This window comes from Lutra lutra, chromosome X, assembly GCF_902655055.1.
Source record: "Lutra lutra chromosome X, mLutLut1.2, whole genome shotgun sequence".
In the NCBI taxonomy this organism is placed as follows: Eukaryota; Metazoa; Chordata; class Mammalia; order Carnivora; family Mustelidae; genus Lutra; species Lutra lutra.
Window position 1 is genome coordinate 85,840,161 of NC_062296.1, and position 22,954 is coordinate 85,863,114.

A 22,954-nucleotide genomic window follows, 5' to 3' on the forward strand; every position below is an offset into this window, starting at 1 on the left:
CAGCGAAACATTTGGTATTAATTGCCTCACCTGTGGATGACTGCAAACAAATCCTCAGTTGTACGAGGTTTGTTTGGAGACACGAACACACCTTCTCCTTCGGCCTGAGAGTCTTCACTAAGCGGTGAGATCATAGAGTCATCACTCGGTGACGATTCTTAAATGGAGAACAAAAGCATCTTTAGGAAGACGTTAGCAGGCACGCCGCTGTCTTGCGCTGGCTTGCGGCAGCAACGATCAACAGATACCTCACTGCTGTTTTTAAGAAGAGAGATTATCGGGCCGCCTGGGTGGCTCAGTGGGTTAAAGCCTCTGCCTTCGGCTCAGGTCATGATCCCAGGGTCCTGGGATCGAGCCCCGCATCGGGCTCTCTGTTCAGCGGGGAGCCTGCTTCCCCTTCTCTCTCTCTGCCTACTTGTGATCTCTCTCTCTGTCAAATAAATAAATAAAATCTTTAAAAAAAAGAAGAAGAGAGATTACCTGTCGCAGCTCAGTCAGTCCCTCAAAAACAAAAACTGTTATCTCACTCGTTTTAATAAGTGAAAAAGAGGGGGGAGGAGGGAAACCAACACTCAGGGCTGCACTGTGTTACGGGGAACATAAGAAAAAAACATAGTGAAGTGCCGTGAGACACCTCTCCACTTGTGACAGAGCCATCAACAACTGACCTTTCAGTGAAACCTCATCCACGCTTCCTTGGGTCTCCTCTGCTCCGCTGTTGTCAGAGGCACTTTTGGCGGAAACACCTGAAGCGGTATTTTCCTGCTCGGAACATTTTTCAGGGCATGAATTTGCAGATGATAGCTCCGCTTCACAGCTGGTATTCCCAGGCACTTTGTCATGGTGGCGGCTCATCCCAGGTTGAGGCTTGAGTGGATTGCTTATGTCTGTGGGTCTGGTTGGCGAGTCTGACTGAGCCGGGAGCGCATCGAGAGACTCGGGGTACGCAGCTTCCTCCCAATCTGCAGAGGATGGCTTCTGCACCTGTGCCAGGGCCCCATCTGGACCCGCTCCATATTGTAGTACTTTGCCATCCAGCTCATTTGGGCGGGCACCAGAGACCCTCTGAAATCCCTCTGTGGGAAAGTCAAAATTCTTACTCGCTGTATTTTCCGGAACAGGCTCACTCTCCGTGTGTTTTTGGTCTTTTGTGACACTCGAATCTAGAAGATTGCTACCAGCTGAGGTTGCTGTTTCTGGGTCACAATGGTTCTTTACATCAAAAGCACGTTTTTTCTCTAACTGTAGTTTATCTGGTCCCATCTCGACTGCAGAGGAGTCTAAGAAGGACAGTATGGTGTCTTCAGCGGAGTACTGACGTGATACTGATTTCTTAGCCACATGTGGCTTAATATTACCTGGAGACAGGGCAGCCATTGCGAGAGTGCTATCCTCTAAGTAGGGGAGATCTGTATTGTTGCCCTCTTTCTGCTTCACTTCTTCAGACTTGCTGATGGACCTCAGGTTAACAGATTTCAGGACTGTTGGTGTAATCGCAAGGGACGGTGGAGGGTTGGACCGCAGTGTTTCTCCTACTGGGTTCTGCTTACTATGAGCAAAAACATGCAGTGGGTGACGGTGGTGGAATGGTTTATTCAAGACACTATGAAGCGCACTTAGGTCAAGATGGGTAGGAGGTATAATTGGAAGTTCAAGGTCTTTACTCAGTGACAGAGCTCCATCTTTTAAAGAGGGTTGCTGTAGTGAGGATTTCCTTTCTGGGACTTTCGGTTTTCTTTTGCTACCTCCAGGAGACAGCGGGCCAGAAAAGAAAGCTGTAGGGAAAGAGGAAGTTGGTGTTTCAGACTGGCTTGAGTAGCCACTTGATGGAGATGCCAAGCCGGCCAGCTTTTCTGGTGAGGCCAATTTAAACTCATTGTCAACAGAAGGAAGGGATGGGGTGGTCGCTCTTGATTCTGACTGGGATGTTTGGGATTCAGAGCTCTCTGGAGATTTGATGCATTCAATAACTGTGGTACCCGTAGCAGTGCTGGAATTAGATAAAGATCTGTAAGGATCATTTGTTTTCAAGTCATTCAGAAGCCAGAGATCCGCATAGTGAGCTGATTCAGCACCTTCATCTTTGAATGGCGGAATATCTGGAGTGTCTAACTGAGGCTCCTTAATCCCATGCTCACTCTGGTTCATCCAAGAAGATTCTTGCTTGGTGGGAAGGTTGGCATTTTCCATTCGAGAAGGTGTGTTGGAGAAATCAAGAGGCAGCTTCATTTCCCTGGAACTGTGAGGCAGGAGCTGGCCGCCGCTTATCTTTGGTTCTTTCTTCTCAGAAATGTCTGCATTTCCATCGGACTTTCTCAGCGATGAACTACGTTTAGGTGGGGTCGGCTTTGCCTTTGGTTTCCTGAAAGAGATGCTTGGTCTCCCCTGCCTCCTGTGGTCTAAGTAGTCCTGCCAGGCACAGTCGGGAAGAGTAGGAGGAACCCCAATGCCCTGGCCATTCTCTGGGCCCAGAGCTGCATAGTGACAGACATAACTCTTACTGCCTTTGAGACCACAGTCAAAGTGCATGGAAGTGTAGTATCCTTCTGTGTCCACTGAGAAGTGAGAGCTAGTGTCTGCTTTGTCTGATGGAGACTTTTCCAGAAAGCTGTCATAAGTGGCCATGCTTGTGAAGCTTGCGCAGCCCAGGCTGTCTGCCTTGGGGCGCTCAGGACTAAAATCCTGGCGGCAGGAGGCATCGTGATGGTGGTGTAGGTAATTCCACTCACTGTCGCTGGTGTTGCTGTTGTTGGGGTCATCCAGCAGATCTGCCACAGTGGAGGTAAAGGAGTTTGCCCGGTGGCCTCTCACTTTATCCAGGTGGTCATTGTACTGCTCTGTCACGAAGACATTGGCATCCTCATTAGCATGAGGGGCTGTGTTGAGTGACAACTCCGAGTCACAGTGTGAAGAGCCAGTTAGGGGAGGAGAAGCCGCAGGAGGGATTGTCTCTGAGGTCTGTGAGGGGCATGTGGAGCTGCTCCCACTCCAGTTGCCACTGGATGACTGGTGGTCATCTTTCTGGTCCATGTGGCTGCTGAGGAGGACGCCAGCTGTGGAGATGCAGTGGATGGGGCTCCCAAAGGTGTCTGAGTTGGAGGAGATGTCACAGCTGCCAGAGTCAGCAGCCACTCGGGACAGGCGTGACCTCCCTCTCTCATTTAACTTGTGCTGAGGGCTGTGAAGATGTTGAGAACAAGCCAAGCCCAGAGCAGGCTGGTGTTCCTGTGCACTTGGGCTGCTGGGGGCCTCACTGCAATCATTTGATGATCTTTCTCGGTCGCCCATGAAGGGCTCCCCCTCTTCATATGCTGAGGGTTTAGCACCAACTTTGGGCTCAGCATCCCCACTTCTGTTGCCCTCCCGGGGAAGGCTCCGAGATCTTGTACGGCTGCTCACCGCAGTCGTAAACATGGTGTCGCCTTTGTCTGCCAGTGCAGAGATGTTGCCAGCGGAATGAGAAAGGGAAGCTGCGATGCTTTGACCCCTTTGAGCTCTGATTCTCCTTCTGGATGGAGCAGCAATCAGAATATCTTCAGTTTGGCACTCGGAGTCCCTGGTTCCAGACCTCCTATTGACAGTGTTGGAAGGGTCTGGATTTGTGTGCACGATCACATTCCTTTCCCTGGCCACAGGGGATTCGTCAGAATCTAGGGCACATGGAAAGCATAGTGAGATATTTCATACATCAGCAGACTAACAGACATTCTGAGAGATATCCACAAACCTGGTGGTAGCATGATGGATCTTTGAGGGAAAAAAATCAGTGTATAAAATTAGGAGAAAGTTAAAATGCTTTAGGGAATCTGTCCCTTTGCTGCTCTGTCTCTGTCTCTACACACACACACACATATCCACAGGTGCAGGTGCGCGTGTGAGTGTGTGTGTGTATAGTAAGAGAAGATGTTTTTAGATCTTTTGTGAATTTTCTCTCTTCACTATCAAATTACTTTGCCCCAATAAGTGACTACTATTTTTTTAAATTAAAGTGCATTTTGTCTTCTTGGTCACTATTCTTTTTTATTTTGTAATATATGCTCAGCAAAATGAAACTTAAAATTCATTATAAGTAATGAAAGAGATGCTATAGTAATAGTAATAAGAATAAGAATAAGAAAACAGGAAGAGATTCCTAAACACATGGAACAGAAAAAAATGGGAAAAAAGTCATATAAAGGGTAACATGTTATCAATATTTAATATTTAATTGAATATGCTTAAAATTTACCTTTTTAAAATAATTAATGCCATAAAAGTATATCTGTCTTCAAGTAAAGGTATAATTTTCTAAAAATAATCTCTCATTGAATCTTGTTACTTTTTATTCCATCTTTAAAAAACTTTAAAAAATTACTTACTTCCATCTTAATAAAACTTTAAGAAATTTTCCAAAATATTACATTTCAGCCATAAACCTGAACATGTATACCTAAATCCCTAAAGTTAAATCTTCACAGTCAAGAACAGAGATTCAAAAAGTAATACCACCCGGCCTGCTGAACACAGAGCAAGTACATGCCATTTCAAAACCTTTACAAGTTACAACACTATCTTTAAGGAAGCTGATGAAAAGGGCAGCTTCCATTTCATCTTCTAATTGACACCCAACAGAATGTTAACCATTAACAGTTTATACTACACCTATTTCTTGTTGGACTCTTCTGGGGATACCCGAGATGGTTTTCCTCCTCCTCAGTTTTCGTCTCCGCTGTAGTACGGATTGTGAATGAACAAGAGAGCAGCGTATACTAGCCTCTCTGTCAAAACCAACTCCTGCAACCCACAAATAGGTCTCATTAGCCTTTAGAAATGGCAAACAAATTTTCATTTGCTTGGAACACAGTGATATTTATTGATTGGAAGTAAAGGAAGAGTTTGGATTAAGCCTGTGAATAAATATAAGGGAGCCCTTATTCAGCTCCTATTTAAATTACTCTGCAGTACATTAAGCTTTACTTCTAAATGCAGCTCTGCACGACAGCTTGCAGTGCCAAGAGTAACAAGCAAAGAAGGAAAATCAAAAGAAAGAGGAGAGAAAAATAACATCAAAGAATTACTCTCGCACAGAAACAGCTCCTGAAGGACTTACAGCCTTTAGTTACTACTATCAACCGGTCTATTTCTGGGCTCTCTGAAGCTGTCTTTGCATAGTAGATCCAGACCCAAGATGTTAACCTGAATTAATTCAGCTAACATATCCTGACCCGTTTCTTCATTAAAAACATCTTTGTGAGGTTTTTTTCTCTCTCCATTACACCCCGACCCTACCCACAACACAACACAACACAACACAACACTCACACACACACACACACACACACACTCTCTCTCTCTCTCTCTCTCTCCCGCGAGGAGAAAATAGCCTAGAGATTTGTTTTTAAATGATCATGTAACTCTTTCTACTTTCTTCTACTGACTCAGTCGGACACTTCTTGGTATGGCATCAGTGTCTTATCAATATATAATAAAAATACAAGGCAGTCCTCAGTTCTCTACTTAAGTGGATCTACCTTCACTGTCAGCTATAAATGAAGCTGGAATTCCCAGTCTTTACAATGCGTGTCTGTTCGCTTTTATGAATATAGGGGCCAAACCAGGAGGCTTGCTTGTTTCTTTCTCCATAATCACCGATTCGGTACACTACATGTAGTCTTATCAAAAGTAGAAAGGTGAGAAAGGAGGTGAGGAACTCACACTCCTGTCTGTCACACGCATGTGCCATGGATTTTTCAGAGTGAGCTTTGCCTCAAAATCAGGATGCCCAAAGCGCTTTGGAATCTGGTTGTCTTATCTATCCTGATTGGTATACACAGAATAGGTTGGCGTGTTAAACCTTGGCTCAGGTATAAAACGAAGCAATTTGAGTTCTGCTTAGCATCAGAGTGACAACAATTTCTAGAACTCACGTTAAAAAAATTTGTGAGATATCACATGATGAATAATTATAATATTATTGGAGAATTCATACTAATGGAATTTTCCTTTCTTAGCTCCAACCAAAAATTAAGATCTTTCATTCTACTCATAATAATTACAGAACACATGGCACACAGACACACTTTATGTTATATGGACAAAATTAGCTTTCTCATTAAAGCTCTTGAAATCAACATATAATCTGGGCTTTAGTCTCAGAGTTCCTGAAATAAAGCAGAAGGAAAGATCTTCCCTTTTCCTGAATCACAAGACCCATAATCAAAGAACTAAATTTGAAAACAAAATTTACTTACAGTGCTGTGAAGAAAGCAGGTGCTGCTTATAATCAAATGTTCCCAGAAGGGAAAGTTAGTTTAAGAGGATGCCAAAATGATACATTTTGACATATACCAGCCCCAGCCCATTTAGATTATGGAGAGCAGATAAAGTATGCATCCTTAGAATAATTTCTTCTGCAAGTTGAGTAGGTCATCAAGAAAATTTCTCCTAGCTCATAACCAGCTGATCAACCAGAACTCCTGTTTTTCAGGAAGGAAATAATATCTCTATACCAGATATCTGGTCATCATTTGCTCCCCACTGTATGTGAGAGAAATCTGAGTGGGATTAATAGTAGCCATGTCCAAAATGCATCTCGAGTGACATGCCGTCTTTAGTCACATGGTACCAGGACAAAAGTAATAACATGGCCATTGTGACATCTTCAATATACAAATAAATTAAAACATAACTATCAGAGCTGTTTAAAGAAAGCTCAATGGATAGATTATTTTCTGTCTATCTTTGAAAGTGAGAATATTTCATAACATTATTTCACTTGCAGCTAAGATTAGTAGATCGTTTCCTGGCATCTACGGTCACTACGGATAAACTTTTCAAGAAAAGTCTGGACAGGCTTGCGTTCGACCTAGGCTAACATTTAAACCCTCAGTACACAAGAAGAGGAAGGCAGAGAGGAATGTAAGCCAGGCTGGCTAGATTAGAATAGAATTCAGCTTTCATCTTTGAATCTGCATATTTTTAGGTCAGAAATTGCCAAAATCAGTGCGGAAATCTAAACGATCTTTGAAACAAGCCTACCTTCATCCAAAGAAGCCTGAAAACAGATTTTATAGTTGGTCTACAGGATCATTACTTGCAGTTTGAGAGACCTGGGGTTTGCTGTTTTCTTTTTTGCTGTGCCATGCATCATTATCATATGACTAATCACTGCCGCTTTCTCCATTATTTCAGTCGGCTATGACCAAAGAGCTATTTGGTGACTTTTTTCAAAAAGAAACTGTCCATCATTTACATAACAAGCGGCCTAGCAGAACATATGCAAATGGATGTTCAAAACCTGACAAAAGCATATTGAACATCTTCTGGGTTGTATTTTGATGAAAAAGGTATTGCTTGTTTACAAAGCGGTATTCTTAACTGGCCCGCCCAGCAGCACAGGTTTTGAACACATTTAAAACACAGAATATTGTGACCCGACTGCCCCTAAGAAAAGAACAGAACGGTACCAGTGACATTGATGGGAATGATGCAAGAAGAAATCACTTGGGCGTCTTGTTTCATCTTTTCCTCTGGTGTTGGGAGAGGCAGTGCTTTGCTCCAGTTGGTCTGCTTGTCCAGTGTCGAGGGGATATTGTGTACTGGGTTTTTTGGCCTCTGCCCTAACATGACATCTGTATCTTCATCCTCCGGGGGATGGGACTGCAAATGAAGTACATTCAAACTTAGCCAGCATGGTTTATATGTAAGCAACATATCAAGGAATTTCAGTTCAGTTAAGAACAGTGAGGTCACAAATAAGCTTTTAGGTCAAAGGAAGGATTCCTAGAAATAGTTAGTAAGCACCACTAATTGAAAGTTACAATTTCAACAGTCAAGCGACACAGAAGAAAAAATGGACTTAAGGAGCATGCTTTTCAGGTTAAATGGAATTAAGAGGAGAGACAGGGTAGCCATAGGTCCCCCCGCTTGAAACTGAAGGAAAATCTTAGTTTCTAACCCAGTGACAGGTAGATTCTGGATATCTATCTCCCTGTATATTCCTAATGAAAGGCTTGAGAGCCCTAGATGACTGGAATCAAAGGGAGCAGATGATTTAGATGCCTAGGAAAGGTTCGGAAAATGTGCCAGAAAACCTAGAGTCAGGAAACATTCCAGAACATATCACCCGAAGGACAAGCCTATCTACTCTGAGAGGCTGGATGAAATCACAAGGAGTTAATTTTACTGTAGGACTATGGCATTTGTGAATAACATTTCAAAAATGCAGTTTCATCAACACTGTGTGCACATGGAAAAGCAGCCCCTCTCCCCCACTTACTATAGTGGAAAATACAAAAGCAGTTGATGGGGGAAAAGATCCAAGAGGTTTTCTTTTTCAAATTCGGAAGAGTAAAGGATCTCAGTTTCTTTCGGCTTTTGCAGTGGGAAGCTTTTCTTCTAGCTGTGGAGTTAGAGGCCTTGACTTCGTATGACATTTGAAAATTCTCCATCCAAGCCCTTGATAGATATTAGTATTGTCCACCTTTTATTTCAGGGCTGGGCTCCTAACCCAGATTATTAAAAAGGCTCCACTCCGATTTTGATTTCGGGGTTGGGCTTCTAAACCAGATTATTAAAAGACTCAGTTTTCACCACTGACCCTAGTTTTCTTTCTTTCCATAATTTGGAGGAAGGTGAGTGTCTGTATAAAATAAATATTTCCCCCTCTTATTCCAGTTAAGTTTTAATAATATTCTGTCCTAAAATCATGAAAAAAAAATTTCTCATCCTCACATTTGGAAGCATCATGTCCTGCTGACTCGGGATTCACATATTGTCAAACTGCTCTCAGGTCCTCGTAAAGAGAAGATTCTAGAGCCATTTGTTTAAGTTAACCCCCCAGCATTTGCTTACCTTGTCAGAGGTATCTGCAAAGCCCCCCAACACACCCAATAGGATATGACTCCCCCCCCCCGCCCTGAGAAAAATGTGTTCGGCATGAACGTTTTAGTAAAACATAGCAACCTTCTTTTCTCTTCAGCTTTTGTGCAGATTCCCAGCGAAGCGAATAGCTCAAATAAAGTTGGAGCACAAAAGACTTTGTTTCCTAGGTAACTTCCAAAAAGAAAAAAAAAAAAAAAAGTTTGGTGCATTCGAAAAGAGAGACAGAAAAAGAGGGAGAAAGAGCAAGAGCTGGAGAGAAACCCCCACCACCAGAGGCCACATTTTGTAGGCGATTCCTTCCTTGAATAACAATGGACTGGGGAACAAAGACAGAATAGTGACCTGACTACAGGCTCTGATCAGCAGCCAAAAGAGTGTTTTATTTAATGGCGACAGGGACTACTGGCTGCCAGAGAATCCTTTTGTCCTGTTCTCTTTTTTGATTTGAGAAGCTGAATCTTTACAGTTCTAATAAATACAGGGCAAGTTGGAATTTCTCTCCTTCGAAGTGTAAGGTCCAGGAGTGGCATTAGGTGATGCCCGTCTTGAACAGAGCCTTAATTGTAATTTAGAGGGAGAAGGTAAGTGAGAAAGAAAGCCAATGACAGGGCTGTCGAAATTAAATTTTATTTAATTCAAGTTAGGAAAATATCACTCTTGAAGTAGATTTAAAAGAATACCTGTTAGTTAGAAAGAACAGTTTGCCATAGTTAAAAGAGAGAAGAAAATGTCTGGAGAGAATGGGATAGGGCTGTGATGTAATGTTCTCAGAACCAGTACCTTTCTACTCCATGGGGTCATGTGGCAACACTCAGTGGGGGAGGGCGAACGGGTGCTGTTAAACTATGAACATGAAATGCAAAAAAAGCAAAAATTAAAAACATGCACACAACACACAGTATACCCTGGTTAAGTCAAATCTAAGATAGTAATGAATGAGTATACCAGGATGCCTCCCTCCTTCCTTCCCTCCATATATGTCCTTATTTCAAGGACAGATTAAGAGCACAGACTTTGGAGCTAGACTGTCTGACTTCAAATCCTGGTTCTACCATTTATTCACTGTGTGACCAGGGACAATTAATGACTCAGCCTTTCTAAGGTCGGTTTCCTCATCTGTAAGATAGGGAAATGATAGCATCTATCTGCCCTCCAGGGCTGTTTTGAGGATTAAATGAGCAGTAAGTTGACAGAATTGACTGTGAAAAATGGTGGCACTTAATAAGGTTTGTACGTTTGTCAGCAGCTATCCCTGCTACTATCATTATTACCCTTACCATGTAGCTGTGCCGTATCTGTGACATCGACTTTGCAAATGGTAACTTTCTTTTAGAGCCCAGTCCCATTTGTTAATTTGGGAAAGACAGAATTCTTTTCTTTCCTCAGAGTGAGTTTATTTTCCGGTGAACTACTTGGAAGAAAATTCCCTGTGTGCACTTTCTTCATCCAGGCTGCTTAAAATCTGCCTCTTCCCCATATTCACAGACTGTATTTGAAGACAGGGCCAGGTTTAAGGGCATGTGACAGGGTCCCGCACTCAGAAGGACACCATGCTTTTTTGAGTAAAGGGCCCTGCATCTTCATTTTGAACTGGGCCCCACGAATCATGTAGCCAGCCGTGTTTGGAGAATAATCAGGTAATTAGAATCCCCTTTTCAGGATCTACTGAGTAGGATATTGAAACTCTCTTAAACTCTAAACCATGTCAGCTTTAGATTCAGTTAGGTCTCTATTACAGCACTTTCCCTATAGCATTGCTTTAATGTAACCTGAATTCTTCCTGGATGTGTCTTTTTCTTCTATTAGGTTATAAATTCTTAGGGGTTAGAAGCCACATCTGATTTTCTTTTCAGTCTTCTGTGATGCCAGCAAAGTAGCTCCTCCTTGTAGGAACTCAAAAAATTATTGGTACACTTGAATGATATGAGCCTTGTGTATTTTAATAGTGATGAGAAACTCCAAAAGAGTAAGGTTTGTGGTCAAGATATCAGGAGGAAGCAGACACCATAGAATCCAAGGGCACTGATCATTTTAGTGCAAGTAGGTGAAAAAAATAGAGGAAACCACAAGCCACGTTTGGTTCCATCAGAGGCTCAGTATTCCAGTTCTGATTTTTCTTAAGCCTATGGCAGACCTCTGTTTTGGAGGTGGAGCACTCAAGGTCTGATTCTCTTCTGAGTTTCTAAATTTTAAGTGACAGGGTTGCCATTAATTTTTAAGCAAAGCAAATGCCATCTCCTCAGGCCCAGTTAACTTTGATCTAGATGTTATTTAAGACAAATGATTTCGTAGGGTCTGTGGCTCCCTCACTGAAAATGATCATTTTGACAGATGTGCTGTATGTGGCCTGAGTTCAGACATTACCCCGCTTCTCTCCTAAGCCTCCATCACAGATAGTGATGTGTAGGTCTCAACTAAGACCCTGGGGTATGCCAAGTAGAGAGCAAAATCATGGAAGCAGGAGAGAAAGGGAGCCTGAAAACAAAGCCTGTATGGCGAAGGAACCCGTTTCCAAGAAACCAAAGGCTCTGGTGTCTCATGAAAGAATTTAAAGAATTACACAGCAGAAAACTGCAGGGAATAAAACATATTAATGATATTAATATATTAATTTTGGTAGTTTGTCTTTAGCCTTCTAAATCAGCTCTCCTACTGAGTGTTTTTTCCAGGAGTGAGGGATGAGGAGTGGTTTTTAGTTTTCATCAGTTTGAGAACCTGCCTCGCCCCGCCATGCCATTAAATAAGTAACGAGGTAACATTTGGAAATGACTAAGGACTCCAAGTCCAGAGAGAGACTGTTCTGTTTTGGTCGACCATCGTTGGGTCAGGGTCTCTGTAGGTTACACTCCACTGAAGATTCCTTCTCAACTGATCCGCCTCTCCGCTGTTTTGATAGGAACTCCAGCCTCCAGCTCCTTAGGCCTGAAACTAGGTGCTCTGGAGCTTGTGTGTGGAAGGAATTTGTTCTTTGGTTTTACCACCACGACAAAAGCACTCGAGCTCCTCTAGATGATCTGTTGATTTAGAGTAGTTAAGCTTATAATATTGAAATGGACTTTGGTTTCATTTCTGCCATGAAATTAGTACCTGCTTAAGTGAAGTGTTTTAAAGCATTCTCTTTCCTGGGTGTTTGGTCAAAGGAAGTAAAACCGTTCTGATTATTTCTGATTCGACTTTTATATGGTGATATAATCAGTTCATGGGATTTTTTTTCTAAAACTACCTAAGAAATAAAACTGAAAGAGAACTGCTGCCTCCGGGCATCTCTGCACAGCCCAGCATGCCGGTCCTTAACCTGTGCGTACGGATAAGGTGAGGAAAAGCTGCATGCTGACCAGACTTGTATGAATTAAATTATCCTTTAAGGACTCTGTTTAAATGAATCCTTTTGCTTATTCTTAGTAAGACCTACAAGGGCAGAAACCATTTCTTGTTCATAACTGTATTCCTACTGCCTTGGTAATGCTTGAGTAAAATCTGTTGCACTGCTAGCTAGCACCCCCACGTGCCTGGCCCAAGCAAGCAAAAATCCTCTCAAAAGAAATAATGTCAGATTGTCTCCACATACAATTTTGCAGCACAACATCCAGCTAACAAGATAACAAGATAACAAGGCAAGGAGGAGACAAGACAGCATGAGCAAGGAGCATCCAAAACAATAGGTAGAACAGAAGCAGAGCCATAGGGTGTCCTGTTTTTGGAATTACCACTCCATGCAGAAGTAGCAGTGAACAACCTTGGCTTCCCTGGAATAAGTATGTGGGAAAGCCTCTTAGACCACTCATTGATTCATTCAAGAACATTTCTTGAAGGTCAAAGACAGCACCCGGGGAACCAAAGTGTCACATGAAAAATGATCTCTCTCTCATCACTATACAGTTCTCTTTTGACTTTTTTTTAAATTTTTTTATTAGCATATAATATATTATTTGCTTCAGGGGTACAGGTCTGTGAGTCGTCAGGCTTACACATTTCACAGCACTCACCATAGCACATACCCTCCCCAGTGTCCATCACCCAACCACCCTCTCCCTGCCCCCCTTCTTTTGACTTTTCTGTACTTTCAGACTTTTTCATAATGTTGGAGAAAAACACACACATAAAAATGTCTATTTTTCCAGGCTCCCATTCTGGCCCTCTTACCCCTGATTTTAAGAGGCCTTAGACTCCGAGATGAGATCATTTTAGAATCAGCCACTAATGGTGTTGCCCAGCCTGTTGCTGACAAAAGATGCTTCTTTGATGCTTTCACCCCATTTCTGTCCCTGCTGGCCCATAATTTACACTCTCAGATCCTTTCCCTACCTGCCCATGAAACTGCTTCAATGAAAGTTAGAGCTACATACTTAGGGTCAGTGCTCAGAACAAGAAATAATAGACACTATTCATTTCTTCAGTTTTGTGGCTGTGAACAAGCATTTCTCCAAACATCTCAAGATTTTCCCCAACCTTTCTCTTACTGCCAAAAGAAAAATATAATCCCTCCGCATTTTACTTTCTTTGGGGATTTATTTTATATGCTGATGGGACCTTATTTTGCCTCTAGACTCTCCAAAAGACATCTGTTAAAATGTTGTGGGGATTTCAGCAGAAAATGTTTTGAAAATTCGGCTTTAGTGTGTGATCTAACTGATAACACATGGCATTTATAGCAGCTGACTTTCAGAGCTCATTCTTTACTATCATGCTGTCTTAAACATGAGAAATATTCACTAGAGAATGGATGCTGCGGTATGCTTGAATATAGGAATAAAACTTTAGAGCGAAGATGCCCATTACAAGCCACGTGGGTTCCTTAGTCAGGTGATCCGGGACCTTACTTTCATTCCACCCTGGGGCCCATTTGTCCTTAGACCAGGTCCCTGCATTTCTGCACAAGGTTACGGCCTATCTGGGAGATGGAGGGGACCTTGTCTGCCGCAGATTCTTCTTACTGGAGTGTGTGAATGTGTTGCACATAAACAGAAAGTGCCTCGATCTTTCTGGAAGGCTTAAAGGAAGCTGGTGATACCTTCTTCACTCAGCACTCTGACTGCTGCAGTTACATAGCACTCTCTTTCCATGACACTGTCCCAGAGCCTCCTATTGGCTGGCATTGTGCTCTTCCAAACATGCTTAATAACATCGTTTCTGACTCATACTGTGCTTCTCCCTTTCCTCTCCCCTCAGCTCCAACATTTACCAAAGTGAGTAACTGTGGGAAAACAGAATGAAGTAAGTAAAAGTTTAGGGTGCTTCCTGTGTCTCTCTCTCCTAAGCCTTTCTTCCCTTTCCTGGTGTTACCTTTTCTACCACTCTCCCAGGAAAGCTAGGGCCTTCATGCTTTCCCCAGAGGGCCTGAACGCAGCACCCCCAAGTGCCCAAACCCTTCCCACTGCACCCCCAGCCAGCTGTGAGGCTTGACAGAAGCCCACAGATGCATTCACATTAATGTGCTGAGAACTCCTAGTGAGAAGCCCAAAGGAACACATCACTGAGGCAGAATTATGAACAATGGTTATAGGCCGAGAGGGAGATATTCAGGAACAAGTGCTGGCTGAGTTCTTCTTTTAACCACTTTATATATTACTGTCTATCTAAAACACCAAAATGCAGAAATATTCAGGACTGGGAAAAATTGCCTTATCATTGATAAGTCTGTTTTTCCAAATCATACCTTTATTTCTCTTCCCTGCCAGATATTGCCACCACCACTTCCTCAATTCTCCTGAGAAGCACTTGGCTAAAGGAAATATGCAAAAGGCCAATAAGCATATGCAAAAGCCCTCAACATCATTTCTCATTGGGAAAATTCAAATGAAAACCCCAATCACATACTGCTGTGTACTGGAGGGGCTAAACTTAAAAAGGTCAATAATAACAAGTGCTGGCACAGAGGAAGAGCAACTAGAACTCTCATAAATTGATGGGGTGCATGTAAAATGGTCTAGCCACTTCAGAGACTGGCAGTATCTAACAAACGTAAGCATATGTCTGCCCTCTAATTCCCTCTCAGGTATACGGAGGTAAGAAGAATGAATATGACCACAAAAAGCCTTGCACAAAAATATTCATAGCAACTTAATTTGTAAAAGACCCCCCCCCCCAAAGTCCTCACAACTAGAAACACCTCCATTATCTACCAACAAGAGAACAGATAAACAAATTGGGGACTACCATATTCCTATAATGCAGTACTACCCAGTCATAAAAAAGAACACGGTATTGATACATGCAACATTGACCTCAAAAAAGTATGTGGAGTGAAAGAAGCCAAACACAAGAGTATGTGCTCGTTCACTCAAAAGGGAATCCCACCCTCTTGATGGTCTGATAATGTCTTGGGTATGAGATCGGCCCCTAGTGAGCAGAACCTGAATGCAGTGGCAATGGCGCAGTTTCCACCGCGAGAGAGTCTTTGTGAAAGACAGCATGTAGCCGCCAAGAATCTCTCTCTCCTTTTGATCTCAGCTGGAACCAAAGGAAAATTCTTTGGGTGATGGAATGCAAAATGATTTTATGTATTTTAAAGTTCAGGAACACTTTGTTTAATGGTGTTCTATTAATGAAGTGATTTAAATGTGCTGAGCATAACAGAATTCTACTTTGAAGCCTGTGTGGACAGTAGTCCCCATGTGAATGGAAAAGAGGGCTCCAGGGAGGCCAGGAGGGAGACCACTTCCTGCTGCTGCTCAGTCATTTATTCACAGGAATTGCTCTGGACTGTCAAGGAGAACACAAAACAAGGCCCACTGGACCATGATCAGTGTGATGTTGATGCCAGTGAGTGTCTTATTCATCCCCTGTGGCCAGCTTTGCCAATTAGTGGGGTCACTGCCAAGGGCCATTCAGTATCAGTCCTCAAAGGTTGCTAGCACCAAATAAAAGACATGAGTGGGAAAAAGGCAGGCCAGGCTTTGAAGTGGAGGGAAGAAGAAAGCTTTGAACTGCTGCAGATGGCACAAATACCCTCACCCAAATCACAGGAGCAGGCAGCGTGAGTCCCACATGGCCCATCGGTGCGGGGAGAGTTCCTCCCTCGCCCACCTGCCTTGCCCTCAGCTGGAGGCTCCAAGCTGTGCAGTAACTGAAGACATGTCGTAGATTTGGCCTCACTCCAAGGGACACTTTTCCCTTGTAACTCACGCCAGTCGTGGCAAGAGCTCAGTAGGGCCCTACTTAACCTTACCACAGCAAAGTTTTCAAAAAATAAGAAAAGATAAAACCTTCTTATGCACAAGCCATGCATGTTCCACCTTTATTTTTTACCTTTTCCCCCCTTTTTAATTGACTCTTTTTTTAGTATAGCTCTGAGTGTTATCACATGCCTAGACTCACGTAACCCTCCCACTATTAGGATTCAGAACATTTCCATTGCCTCAAAAAGGTCCCCTGTGCTATCCCTTTAGAGTCATACCCCCCCCCCTTAGCCCCTGGCAACCAAGAACCTGTTGTCCATCACTATGGTTTTGTCTTTTTGAAAGTGTCGTATGAGTGGAATCATACCTTTTGATACTGGCTTCTTTCACTCAGCATAATGCCTCTGAGATCCATCCAAGTTGTTGTGTGTGTCAGTAATTCATTCTGTCTTACTGTGAGTGCTACTCCATTGTCTGCTTGTACTTAGAGCAGCGGAATGTCTCAGGTGTGCAAGAAAACGTGAACCTGAGCATATCCCGGAACGATGTGTACAAAGCAGTAATTTTATTCACTGCTCCACAGCCAGGCCCGTGTTTTAAAAAGAAAGAATTCCAAAACTAAACTCTGCAGTAAGGAATTTTCTTTATTTCTCACAGTATTTGATATTAACGGGGCTCGTGGGCTAATGCTGTCATTAGCTATTGTGCTGCCTATTCGGCTGTCGTCTGTCAGCTGCACATCTATTCTTCCGCGCTCTGCCGGGACTCTGAAAATAACATTTCTCTCTCACCAGCTGCTCCCTGTTAGGTTCTGTCCTAGGTGTGTCAGCTCCTTTCTGCACTTACTGTCTCTGTTGCCTCCGTTTCCCGTTTGCTACGTCCGTTTTGCAGTACCTTCCCGGTACTGAGTTCTGTCTGTTAAAATAACTGCTGTGGATCAGTCTGTGTTCCTGGCTGGACCCTGACTGCTGAAGTGTGGGGTACCAGGCTTTCACCCCTGGCTTGCTTGTGTCTAAGGCATCTAAAGTACTTGCTACCTCTGCTTCCTCACGCCATGAGGAAAAAAGGAACCAGTGTGATGGTCCGTGGGACGTCAAGATCATAATGATGCCTGCATCTTATGGCAGGGAACAGGAGAACTGATGGCGTCTCAAAAGCAAATTGCTTCTGGTGATTCTCGAAAATGGGTATAGAGGGGGGGTAGTATCTGCCGGGGTCAGTAGCTGTATAGTTGCATGTCGTAGGTGCTGTGCTGACTTGTCCCAAGGAGAGTCCCATATCAGAACAGCAGCTACGAGTAAAGTCACAAGTTACTTACGGCCAGTCTGTGAGAGCTGACAGCTGAGTTAGATGGAGCATGTGACAGGCATCACCACTCCTATAGTCTTACATTTGAAACTAATGTCAGGCTCTTCCAACCCTACTATACCAAGAAGAAACCTCTAGAAATTGAGGAAGTTAACCCTATACACACATGGCGTGGTATCTTCATAAAGCACTGCTCTTTCTGACCATGTTATTTCTGTGCTCAAAACTCTTCTAATTTCCCATGTCTGTGTAATAGATTCAGACGTTTTAGTCTGACATTCAAGGTCCTCAAATTCTGGTCTACTGGAGCACTGCAGCCAAACCAAAATATTTGAATTTATGTATATGCACTTCATTTTCTCCTGTCTGTGTGAGCTTGCTCTCATGGTTTCCTCAGCTTATAATCCTTTTCCTCCCAGTTTACACATGGAAATTCTACCCCATCCTTCAAGGCCTTTTCAGATGCTCCCTTTACCATGAAGTTTAATCCTAACATCCAGCCCTATTCTAACACCACATACCAGTTAGGTGCTAAAACCTTATACTTAATAATATACAATTTTCTCTACTATCCCATGTACTCTGTATGGCAGAAATTATGTCTCTCATTTTTGTGTCAGTTAATTTTCTTCAAAATGAATAAATAAGAGGCCACAGTGGGAGAGAGGGCATTGCAAGCGGAGATATCGTTTTTAGAGTGCAGGATATTTTCTCAAGAAGCACGTGTAGTTTGGTTAGGCTGAGGTCTAGGGTCTGTGCAACGGATTTGTGGGCAGTCCATCTGGAAAGGTATGTTAGGACCAGATCATACAGAGGCTGGAGAGTTGGGCTAAGGATTTGAACTTATTTCTTTAGGCAGAATGAAGGAATTGAAGGTTTCAGGATTAGGGAAGAATTTTTATGTAAAAAATTCTCGTACCAATGTTAGAATTTTTTGTAATTGATTTAAAGGAGCAAACTGGATGAGATAAAGGAAAGCACTTAGACTGAAGCAAGAGAGACTTAATTGGATGGATAGAACCATTTTGAGACAGGCCATAAAACAACAGAATATTTCTGAGAGAGCTTGCAAAACTATGAAGATATTTTATAAAACCAAAACACGACCTGTCTAGGACACTGTAGTATGTGTAATTCTTTTACAACAAAGGAAAAGCTTGGTCAGCATTTCTCAGTCTCGGTCTTATAAACCAATAGAATATGAGAAATCTCCAGTGAGGACTCATGGAGAAAGAAGGAGGGGAGAGGCTGGATGAGAGGAGATAGAACTGGGGACGGGAGAGAGAGTGAGGCAGTGAGAAGGTCTTTATCCCAGGGCAGGTCAAATACAGCTGAAATGCCCCTCCTGCCAACTCTAGTCTTTAAGCCCTCTCTTGGCTCAGAACTCCACTCCCAGTCTTGTCATTCTTCTGTAAGACAGTTTCATTGTTCTCAGAAGCTGCTTTCTCATAAGACCTATTTTCTTCTTCTTGATAGAAAATGGAAGAGTGAACATGGTCATTGTTTATAGCTCTGGACTAAGACCAAGGGGGTCTGGGTCTTCATTTGAGTGATTGCCTTCATTTACTTCCCAGTAAGGCCATTGGAATGTCCCGTCTTTCTGATTCACCTCCTTGGTAAGAAGAAAAGTGATTTGACAGACTTTTACTTTAAAATCCCTGGATGCATAGTTTGATAAGTTAGAAAACTACTATCAGGCTATGAAATGACAAAGAATCCCTGATATTCTTCCCAGGATAATTTTATGAAGCCTGACACAGAGGATAATTGTTAACACCATATGGTGGAATGAGTTAACTGTCATCCTGATGGTTAGGATTTAGGCTTCGGTGTTCCTCGGGAACCTGATCAACCTTTGCCACAGCGCTGCATCTCATGTCAAGCTTTGCCGTCCACTGCCACAGAGACTGTTAGATATTCTGGCCCCAGACCACTGACAAAAGCTGGAGAGGGACGCTTGGTGAAATTGCTGGAGCATCTTACCACATTTGAGGAAGGATGATTTCCATGCCTTTCCATCTAAACCTCAGAATCTAAGCAGGGACTTAGACTCCAAGGGTCCCCATGGACCTGACTGCAAGCTGAAAGCAGCGATAGGAGATGTTTCAGCTCAAGTGCTGACTCTGATCAGTCAGCTCTCTGGACCGTGTGGGAAAGGTTGGCTGTGATCTCACGGGAATGCCTGCCTTAGACTTGCACGGGGGGCCGAGCAGGTAAATGTTTTGAGTATTCGTGGCCCATACCAACGTAACTTACTGATGAGAACAGATGAGCTGGACAGCCCATTCAGCAGAGGACGAGGGTGAGCTCCTACGACGGACTGCACACCCTGTGCAGTCTGTCGTAGCAGCTCACCCTCAAATGGGAATCTATGCCATGAGGGGGCCCTAGGGGTTAAAGTGTCATATACCATAGCAATTTCTAATTATCTTAGATTAGATTCTCTGTGGTCTTCTGAATTTTGCTATTTAAAGAAAAGAAATTATGAACTAATCTTGTCCTGGTTGAACTTACTTTCTCCAGAAGCCATATATCTATCATAGGCACTGGGTACAAGTCCCAACTCAGGAACTGTGGAATATTTATGGCTGTGTGTGTGTGTGTGTGTGTTTTAACTTTGTATTTTGAAATAACTGAATATTTACACAGAAGTTGCAAAAGTAGTAGAGAAGATTCCCATATACTCTGTCCAGCTTTTCCTAATGTTAACATTTTACATAACCGCAGTACATTTATTGAAAGCAGAAAATTAAAATTGATAAATACTATTTACCAATTTATTAGCTTTACTTGGCATTTACCAGTTCCCACTAATGTTCTTTTTCTGGTCCAGGATCCAATCCAGGATCCCACATTGCACTTAGTTGTCAAATCTCCTTAGTGTCCTTCAGTTTGTGGTAATCCCTCAATCATTGCTTTAATGACCTTGACACTTTTGAAGAGTGCTGGCTGATGATTTTCTAGGATGTTCCTTAATTAAGGATGTCTGACATTTTTCTTATGGTTAGATTGAGGTCAAACATTTTTGTCAAGAATTCCATGGAAGTGTCATCTCATTGCATTATATCAGGAGGTTCATATACAGCTGTGCCCTATTGCTACTAATGTTAATTTTGATCACTTGGCTAAGATGGTGGCTGTCAGCTTCTGCAGCTAAAATTACTATTTTCTGTTTGTAATCAACAAGTATCTTGTGGGGAGAAACTCTGAGACAATGCACACATCCTATTTCTCAACATAATTTCACCCAACTAATTTTAGCATTCATCGATGATTATTGCCCATAAAAATTATTACTATCATATTTGGCTAACGGTGATTTTTAAAATTTGTATCAATACTTCTACATTTATTCATTAGAACTCTTCTGTAAGGAAGAACTACCCCCCATACATGTATTTATTTATCCCAATTTCCTTATAGCAGTATAGACTCAGATCTTTATTTTCTGAGTTATAATCCATTACTATCTTTATTTTATTGCTCAAAGTGTCCCAGATTTAGCTATTGGGAGCTCGTTCAGGTTGGCTTCTGTGCCCTTTCGACATGCTTCCTATTATTTTTTGAGCACTTTCTTACTTTTGAGCATATTCAGATATTCTAGGCTTATCTCACATTTCCCCTGGCCCAGTCCTTGAATAAATTTCTCCAGGGATCCCTGGTTTATCTTTTTAGAGAATGGCATTTAGAATGATGTAAGCAGGGCGCCTGGGTGGCTCAGTTGGTTAAGTGCCTGCCTTTGGCTCAGGTCGTGATCCCAGGGTCCCGGGATTGAGCCCTGCATCAGGTTCCCTGCTCCGCAGGGAGCCTGCTTCTCCCTCTCCTTCTGCCTGCCACTCTTCCTGCTTGTGCTCTCTCACTCTCTGTCAAATAAATACATAAAATCTTAGAAAGAAAGAAAGAAGATGTGGGCAGTAGATGTATTCAGGGTTACCAAAGTATCATTATTTCTAAGGCCCTCTCAGATGACAGAGCTAAGAAATATGTTTGTATACTCATACATGCACATAGACACACGTTTATTTTATGCCTATCTGTCTGTAGATACATGTGTATATCTCTCTGTGTGTTTGAGAAAATATGTATGAATTTATACTGATATTTTAGATGTAATCTAATACCAAAGGATTCATTCTAGACTTTCCCCATTCCTTATTTGTAACTCCTTTCTCTAGCAGTAACAAACTCATTGTCATTATCTACAACATATTTGCTCAGTCCTATCCTGCACATAAAGTAGTTTCAGAATTTTTAGTTCATTCTCTTGTGAAGAATAAATTTTCCACGAGAGTACAATATTTGTCTACAGTTCCTTTTGTCTTTAGCTTTCCACTGTTGCTTCAGGTACAGCTGCTCCTAGGGGAGCTCCCACTTGGGGTCCACGTTACTGTGGAATAAAGAACTAGAGGAGATCAAGGAGACCAGCCTTTCCCACAGTCAGATCACCTGCCTCTACAGCCAGTTCACCAGCCTGGACAAAGGTGAGAATGGGGCCCTCAGCTGGGAAGATTTCCAGTTGATGCCAGAACTTGTCATCAACCCACTGGGAGATGGCTCATTAGTGCCTTCTTTCCAGAGGGAAAAGACCAGGTAAACTTGCACTGATTCATAAAAACTGGCTCATTTCCAACCCACTTAATATAGTGCTAAGAGCAAAGATGGGAATGGACCAGAACCACTCAACTCTGAAGCAACGAACTATACTTTGCTTTTCGGCCATATGATTTGGATAAAGATGACAATGAGCTGTCCAGAGGCTATGCATGATGGCTGGAGCGAATTTCCCAGAGAAGCAACTGAGCAGCATCACAGGACCATCCAGGAGACTGATCAGGATGGGGATGGTGCCATATCGTCTGCAAAATTTGTTAGGGTTTTGGAGAAAGTAGGCATAGAACAGAAAGCATCCAGTTTCTTGACCAAAAAATTCCTCATTCTCTAGTATTTAAAAACTAGAACTTGAGAGTCCTCCTTCCAGCCCCACCTCCACCCTATCACCCCCTTTCTGCCAAGACACCACTGCTATTGCAGGACAGCCCCACGTGTGCTCTGTTAACACAAACCCGCCTCTGGGTCAAACAGGACATGACAGAATGGCACATCCAGCCTATTTCTCTTCAGTATCCATTCAGCTGTTCCCCATTTACAGAGATCATCTCCCCCAGTTATGCTGCCAAATGCTATCTGTCGATCCTGTCTGAGAAAGGGAGGGAGGGAGGGAAGGACTCTCGCCAACCGGCCAAGCTAGCTTTCCCTGGGTGTAGACTGCAGCCACGCTGCCTTCCCCTCAGCTCGGTTTCAGCATCCTCCTACGAACTCTTCCATATGTCCTTTGCTTCTCTGTCACCCGGCATACCATTCACTTGATCTTTCAGTCTTCCTGCTTTTTTTTTTTTAATATTTTATTTATTTATTTGACAGATCACAATTGGGCAGAGGCAGGCAGAGAGAGAGGAAGGGAAACAGGCTCTCTGCTCAGCAGAGAGCCCGATGCGGGGCTCGATCCCAGGACCCTGGGATCATGACCTGAGCCGAAGGCAGAAGCTTTAACGTACTGAGCCACCCAGGCGCCACTCAGTCTTCCTGCTTTTTATTATGCCTGAGTTTCCTCTTTTTTTTACCTGGCACCCCAACTATGCCTGTTAAATACATATCTAACTTGGCAA

The 22,954-nt window shown here is 42.9% G+C and overlaps 1 protein-coding gene and 1 pseudogene across 1 annotated transcript in view; one reads left to right on the top strand and one right to left on the bottom strand.

Moving 5' to 3' along the window:
* Window positions 1–22,954, bottom strand: part of NHS (NHS actin remodeling regulator) — a 337,315-nt gene that overhangs the window by 7,050 nt on the left and 307,311 nt on the right. The window contains exons 4-8 of the mRNA XM_047715174.1: window positions 9,643–9,705; window positions 7,446–7,638; window positions 4,642–4,773; window positions 669–3,650; window positions 31–157 (exon numbers count right to left, since the gene is read on the bottom strand). Coding sequence (XP_047571130.1) covers window positions 31–157; window positions 669–3,650; window positions 4,642–4,773; window positions 7,446–7,638; window positions 9,643–9,705 — 3,497 coding nt within the window. The remainder of the gene's footprint in view (window positions 1–30; window positions 158–668; window positions 3,651–4,641; window positions 4,774–7,445; window positions 7,639–9,642; window positions 9,706–22,954) is intronic.
* Window positions 15,601–22,230, top strand: LOC125092181 (calcineurin B homologous protein 1-like; annotated as a pseudogene).